The sequence below is a fragment of the Etheostoma spectabile genome, chromosome 23, assembly GCF_008692095.1.
Source record: "Etheostoma spectabile isolate EspeVRDwgs_2016 chromosome 23, UIUC_Espe_1.0, whole genome shotgun sequence".
NCBI classification, from domain to species: Eukaryota; Metazoa; Chordata; class Actinopteri; order Perciformes; family Percidae; genus Etheostoma; species Etheostoma spectabile.
In genome coordinates, this window is record NC_045755.1 from 806,327 (window position 1) to 814,073 (window position 7,747).

At 41.0% G+C, this 7,747-nt stretch overlaps 1 protein-coding gene across 4 annotated transcripts in view; it reads right to left on the reverse strand.

The window, feature by feature from the left end:
- The window catches only part of ttll12 (tubulin tyrosine ligase-like family, member 12), a 114,392-nt gene that overhangs the window by 83,905 nt on the left and 22,740 nt on the right, over window positions 1–7,747 (reverse strand). For all 4 annotated transcript variants that reach the window (XM_032505302.1, XM_032505301.1, XM_032505305.1 and 1 more), the window contains exons 8-9: window positions 2,967–3,161; window positions 2,765–2,876 (exon numbers count right to left, since the gene is read on the reverse strand). In XM_032505302.1, the coding sequence (XP_032361193.1) occupies window positions 2,765–2,876; window positions 2,967–3,161 (307 nt within the window). The remainder of the gene's footprint in view (window positions 1–2,764; window positions 2,877–2,966; window positions 3,162–7,747) is intronic.

Consider the following 7,747-nt stretch of genomic DNA (forward strand, 5'->3'; position numbering starts at 1 on the left):
TCCCGCTGTCCTCCAGGTGTAGCAGCAATCACTGCGTCGTCCTCCCCAATCCCAGGCTGGTCAGCAAACTGCAGGTGGTCCAGCTGTGTGCCCAAAAGGGGTCAAAGGTGACGTAGGATGATCCACTCCATGGTCTTCATCAGGTGAGAAGTCAAGGCAACAGGCTTGAAGTGGTTTGGCTCCTGGGGGGGGGGGGGGGGCGCGACTTTCGGTACCGGGACCACAACAGGCGGTTTCATACAGGGTGGGACTTTCTCCAGGCTCAGGCTCAGGTTGAATAAGTGGCTGATCACACCACAGATCTTCTTAAGTTGACTTCTCACTTGATCATCTGTTATGTAGAAGGGGGTGGCGTAGGTTCCTGCGGAGTCCAGGTACTGGAGGATGTAGTGTAGGGCCAGGTTGTTCATTGTCTACAGACCTTTTGGCCCTGTAAGCAACCTGCAGGGGGTCCAGGAGGGGGTCGGTGATGTCTTTGAGGTGTGAAAGCACAAGGCGCTCAAAGGAGTTCATAATCACAGATGTCAGAGCAAATGGTCTGGAGTCGTTAAGTCCTGTGGTCCTAAATGTTGCTCCTCGGATTCTGCATTCATCATTATAAAACTCCTTTCCCTCGTCTGTTACGGTATACGTCCTTTACTCAATATTTCTTTAAATGCATTTGTGACAACGGGTCCAAATTTGTTTTTAAGACACCCATGCACATTTAGAAAATACATCAGTACATGTCAACAACTATCGCGCATTATCGTTTTCCTGACAATATTCAGACATATCCACCAGGTCAATCTGAAATTAATTTAAAGTTTTAGTAACAAACACTCTAAGGAAATGTTTTAAAACAGGGGCATGTAGAGTATACGTTGAATACAGCAGTCTTACAATACCCATATTTTTCACCCTGTTCATTTTTTCTCTCGTATAAATCTCTCCAGTACTCTACTGGAATGTAGAATCTCTCTCTTTTTTAAAAATGACTCTCAAAGCTGACAGGAAAACCCAACTATACATTTTTCTTTAAGATTATTTTTTCAGCTTTTCTGCCTTTATTTGACAGGACAGCTGGAAGAGAAAGGGGAGAGAGAGGGGGGAGACATGCAGGAAATCGTCACAGGACCCTGGACCTCTGCGTAAACCTCCCAGTACATGGCCGCCTACTCTACCCACTGATCTAAACAAAGCAAAATGTTCTCCCCTTGTCTAAATACAGTGAAAAATCAATACTAGTGTAGATTATTATATGTTAAAAAGTTATAGGTGTGATACAAAAGTTTGATTGTGTTTTGCAGTCATTGCAACAGAGTTACGTGCAGTCATAGTCACATTTGCGTTCCCCAAACAAAGAAAACTCAGATTGTTACTATAATGCTGTTTTTCCACTTCATGGTACCTCCTTGTCTCTACTCGCCTTTTATGGTTTTCCATCATAAGAAAAAGTCCCTGGTACCTGCTAATAGGTACATTTTTTAGTACCACCTCTGTCGAGGTTCCAAGCGAGCTGAGGAGATATCAAAAGGTGACGTGAAAACCTGCAGACTGCTGAGTGGTCGGAGAGAATAGTCACTATTCACTGCGTCATCAGCTGAGTACCATTAATGGAAAAACGACATAGGATAGTTAAGGTCAGTTAAGGTCACAGTACATTGTAAAACAACAAGTACATTTAGGAACCAAATGTACCGCTCGTGTGAACAGAACAGGAAACAACACAGCCCGGTGGCGTGTGTTGTGAGAAGATAACAGTTTTTGTGCTGGACAAGAAAATAATAGGGGTGAAAAGAGAAAAAAAATTGCAGCATAGTATCGCAATATTTTCCGTACCAATACTGTATCGATACACAGGCGCCAAGTATGGATCTGTTTTTATATATGTGTTGGTCAGTTTGTCTGCTTGACAATCCCATTTTGCAGCAAAAAGTAAAATTTAAGTGATATGAACAGAAATAGGAAATCTTTTTTATCTAAAAAGATAAAAAAGATTTCCTTTTTGGGACATCCTTTGAAATTGGGAAAAATTAGAAGTTAGAAAAAAGGTTATAAATTTCAATATAGCACAGAATATAAGGGGGGTATAAGAGTTCAGGGAAAGGACAGAACGGGGCTCAGTCAGCAGAAGAGATTTGTGGACCGGCTCTGACTATTTGTCTGTTGCTAGGGAAACTTAGTGTCTGCTTTGATATGACTACAGATCTGTGTCTGTGACTCTCATGCTTGATAAGACTGATAACACAACCCTGGCCCAACCATGGTCAGCGTTGTGAGAGAAGTAAGCAGGCAGAAGATGTACCAGGTTGTTATCTGAGCGGCACTGCAGGGGTAAGGGTGAAAAGCTGTATGCATCCTTTCTGTTTGCATACAGCAGATCCAATGTTGTAATGTTCTTTGTACACAAAGAAAGCGGAATGGAAACAGAAAACACATGCATCCGGCAGAATTTCCTGCAGCACCGGAGCAATCAAGGATATAGACTACACGAGAAACCGAAAAAAATCTGTTATACGTTAAGCCACATCTATAGTTGTGTTTCAAGAACATCAACAGTCATGGTTTAGGTGTCATAGCAAGCAACTTAGTGGGTACCAATGGTACAAAACGTCAGTAATTTATGGTTTCAAGGTAGATGGTAAACACTGATTAACTCATTTAAAAAAAGGTAAATAAAGAAGTTTTGGTTTCCTGAACTGAAGTTGCATTTGCGATGCTATACATTTTCTAAGGAAAGCTGGTTTAAGCTGGTGTCAGTTTGTATGTGTGTGTACGGTACCTTTGGCGTACTCTCTCGTTGTCTGATTATGTAGTCTAGGTTGTTGGTAATGTGTGTGTCCAATCCACGGGCCAAGTTCCACGGCTTACAGATCCAGTGGTTATCTTCTCCCCTGAAACATACACCAATACATCTTTAATCCTGTTTAGTGTAGATTAGATCATAAACAGCAGCAATGTGTTTTTGTTTTGGTAATATTAACCTTTGTTGTCTCAGTTGATAACACCTGATGAACTGTGGGAGCTCTGACTGGAGGTTGAAGGTCTCTGGTAGCCAATCAGGTTGTGGGCCGCCTTTTACTCTGCGGGCCACAGCAGCCAAGCAGTCCTTCACAGTGATGATGCTCTCACAGGGAAACTGGTTCAGCATCACATGAGGTTGTTCCTCGCTTAGCTTCCTGTCAGAGAAGAGGATGAAATAACGATAAAAACAATATTTTGAAACATGTAATGGTCTCCTTTACAAGGGTGTGGACTTGCACAAATCCAAACTCCCTTGCGAGGGCAACAGGCTAAGAAAGGTATTGTAGACGTCCCTTTCCCTAGCAATGTCTCCCAGGTGTTGAACGGGGGTTCAGTTGAAAACCCAAGAAACACAAAGCTAAAGCTAAAAATATATGTACTGCTTGAAATATAACTCACAGCAAAATATATGTGTTTGCTTGATGTATAACTCTCACCTACAATATATGTTTTTTTTTTAATATAATTCACAGTTGAATATATATATATATATATATATATATATATATATATATATATATATATATATATACTTAAAGTGTGCCATGTAACCCATTAATTATATTGTTTTGATGAAAGTATGAACTAAATATTAGAAACAGCTAAAACTAAAAAACTTATATCTTTAGGTGTGACCTTTGTCACACTTTTAAGTGTGCTAAGGGTCACTTACTGTAACAAGTGAAACTGGTCTGACTGGTCATCTGCTGTGGCCACCTGTGTGATAACGTAGTGGTGGAATACCCTGTTTTCCAGAAGGGAGGGGGTTTTTAGCCTTGACTTTAGTAAAATATGAGTTATGTGGCCACTTTCTTCAGCGAAAGCATACCCACTTATCGGTTTTATCTAGTCTCTGATTTTGATACTCTTTGCTTTTAGGGCAGAAAGGGAAGGAATATTCTGTTTTTGTACTTGTTTTTTGATTATTCACTAAATATAAACCACCTGAGCTTGTTAGCTAGGGACCAAAAGACTGTATTCCTTGATTTTAGTCATTTAATTTCTCTCTCTCACACCTCAGCTTTCCGAGGGTAGAAGTTTCCCTCTCATGAGGGCTGTTAAGACTCCTCTTTAACCACCTGGGCGAGTTGCAGCCCGGCGGGATCGACATTGACAGTCAGACCTCCTTTTTTCTCCTAGTGGAGTGCATTCCCCATCCGCTTGCCGGTCAGAGCCACCGAGCGCTTAGCCTCTCTCGGACCGGCGCCAACGAAGGCTAGCGGGCGTCCTTGAAGGGGGGCCTCCGGTGACCCTGGGAGAACGGTTCCTAACCGTGATACTAAAGAAAAATCATTGGTTGTAAAGATCCCCTCGGGCAGTGCTTAAAATATACAGGGGGACAAGACCCGTTAGTGGGGGACGTCTGGGGTAAAAATCTGAAAAGCTCTTGCCTCGCCTCCGTTTCCCTGATCCGGACGGGGGCCCTTTAAACTTAGCAAGGGTGTGTGTTTCTCTACGTTAAAAAGAACTAAAACTAATTATAACTAAAAGTAATAATTACTAATTCATTTTTTAAAAAGTGTTAAATTAGCGAATCACTGTGTGTGAATCGAAAATCTAGCATTTATACAATCAGGGAAGTATCAAAGTAACTCCTTTTAATATACAACGCTCGATTAACGGGTGTTATTATACGGCAGAAGCGGGCATAGTAGGGACGGGTGTTACTGAGGGGAAGGTATAAAAGGAGTTAGCCCTCAACCAAACGAGAGCGATACGACACCTCAGTAACCGTCACACCGTTCGACACAGGTCCCAGACTGCATGAGAAATATTCATTCTCCTGCGCATTCTGGGTCTAACCGACTGTCCTCTTACCAGTTAGACGTGCCTGGAAAACCACAGAAAATCATTACAACGGGACACTTTTGACGCAAAAGGAGCAGCCGCTCTTTTAGAGCTTCCTCTGGATGCCTAAGCTCCTTAACCCATCTATAAGGCTGAGCCCAGCCACCCTAAGAAGAAGTCTTATTTGGGTACCCACAATCTCATTCTTTCTGTCGCTACCTAAAGCTCATGGCCCTTGTTGAGGGTTGGGACATAGACAGGTAAATATTAAGTTAAGTTTGTCCCTAAGGAAATTTCTCTTTGTCTAAGTGCTGACAACAGCTGCATACAGACACATACATTATTTATCAATCATTCAGTTTGTTACAAACCGTACAATACATGACAATATACTGTATAACAAGACAACAATGTACAGTACTTTAGGACAAGAAAAATAGAGATTTTCCACTATTTGAGAGGATATTGCAAAGACCCCAATATGCACGTGCATCATTATAAAACACATTAAGCCTAGTAAAAGGTATTGCATTGAATAAGAGAATACAAATTGAGGATAGAAGAATTTCCACATGGTGAGTAAAATTAAATAGGTTACATTGGTTACAGCCAGCACAATAAAGATTGATGAGGACTGTACCGGTTGATTGTTGTTGTAGTGCTATAAATGTAGGGACAAATTAAAAGCTTAAGGCGGTTACTTTTATACCTACTGGCTCTATAGCGCCAGATGGAAGGAGTTCATATTTATTCAAGAGTATGCGTAACAAAGCCTTCAGAATCCTGTGTGCTGTCTGATTACGATTGACTTAAAGATGATTTGAAGGTATGGATGGGATTTTGTCCCCATTACTTTAATTGCTGTTTTGATTATGTTTGCTTTATTGGGCTTCCTAAAGATTGTTTAGAATTGGTCTGAAAGACACAGCGAATTGTTGGGACAGACTACTTTAATGACAGTCAGTCTTCTTCTTCGAGTCCGTTGCAATTTCAGATGTTCTGCCAATATCAGGCGCAGGTCAAAGCTGATGGGGTCAGTTCAGCCAGGTCTTGGGGGCTGCACTGGGGGACATTTTCTCACACTAGTAGTTGGGGCATTGCCTGTAGCTCCACAACTGCACGTGTCTTCTTTCTGGTGGTTCTATGCTTTCATAAGTGTTTTGCACCTCCCCTGTTCCACTCAAAGTCTGTTCCAAGTTAGCCATGGGAGGTTCCTGGTTCCATTCATCTTTCCAGGTTGTCTGGAGAAGCGGGACTGTCTGCAGCAAACTGGCTCTGGATTTTAGTCGAGATGGAGGTGCTGTGTGTCCATGCAGGGGGTGCCTGGTCTCAAACTCCTGTACTCTCCACTCGTCTTGGGTGACGATAGATTGTCTGATGTGGGGGGTGGGCGGGGCAATGCCAGCGAGGGCGTAGAGGCACGGGACTGGCATCGTCTTTATGCATCCCGTGATAATGTGGCAGGTGTTGTTGATGACAGTCAGTAGGGGTGTACGCTTCAGAAAATGTCACGATTCAAATCTGATTTTTAGGCTTTTTTTTTTTAGGCATTTGATTCAAAAAAAGATTCAGTGTGTAAATGTAGTATTTTTTCCATGTGTGCGCCACCAAAGCACTTTTCTTGAGTATAACTCTTCTCCACCCCCACCCCCACCAAAAAAAAAAAAAGAATGGAGGTGTGTGTATCAAATCGTGGGTCAAAAATCGTGATATGAACCAAATCTATCATGTGATTGCAATAGACATACAATAAAAAAACAATATCAATTTCCACCTAGTGGGCGCCTAACCAAAAAGACAAAAACTCAAAGCAGAATTTTGCAGATTTGCTGACTTTGAAACTGTGAGTCTGCATATTCAGGATGTGAAACAAGTTGTTATAAGTTGGGTAGCCTGCTTTTAAAACACATATTCATTGTTGTGCTTGATTTGCTAAATTCTATGATAGTTAAGGAACTTTTTTTGAGAAGAGTAAATGAGACATGCAACAATATAGTCAAAAGGCTTTACTTTTATAATTAAATAAAAGCATGTCAATAAACTCTACATGGCTGGCCCTTAATGTGATTCTCATTTTTAATACTGAATGGACAAATTTCCTTAGTGAAGTTGAGTTCGACGTGGGTTGAGGTGGTGAGTAAGTCACATGTAGGAAATTATCAGCAACATCGTTTTTCTGCTACAGCTATGTAACAGGAAGTACATCTTGTCTGTATAATGTTTTGATCCTATGTTGCATTATTATTGCAACAGCAAATTATTTGTTGGATTTAGAAACACTAAAGCCTTGGTACTCATGACTTTTTACCCAAACCTCGGTGCACGATGACACCAGCAGACGTCCTGACCAAACTTGACAACGTAGCTGTGATGTAAGATTAGATTTTGGAGTCCATCAAAACAGGTCAACATGTTGCATTATGTAATCAACACGTTTAATGGCAGCATATTAATAGCAGCTTTGTTAAATAATTACTTGTTACACATTCAACACGTGTAATTTACACTAGGTCATGTCACCTATTCTTTAAAAAAAAAAAAGAAGAAAAAAAACTTTTGCAGTTACAATGTAAGTGAATCACATATCTGGTGTGACTGAAGAAGCAGAATCTCAAAGTTAGCTAGCGCCCGGGGAGAGAAGCTAGGTAAGATCTGTCTGGGCCAACTAAGCCAACTAACTTTGACATGAGATATTCTCCGGTTGAGAAGAGGTTTTTGAATGATGCTGTGCCATCCGCACATACTATTTATGGTAGCTAGGGTATACCTGCTACGGACTGTAGAAATATTTCTATAATCTAGATGTGATATTCTCAGTATTATTATATTGTGGCTAGTGTCTTTAGGACTAAATATTGTTGTCAACGAACCTTTATCACGTGACGGAAATGAGACAAGACGTAAATGCTCTTTATGTGACAATGACTATGATTAAATGTATAATGAATATTGT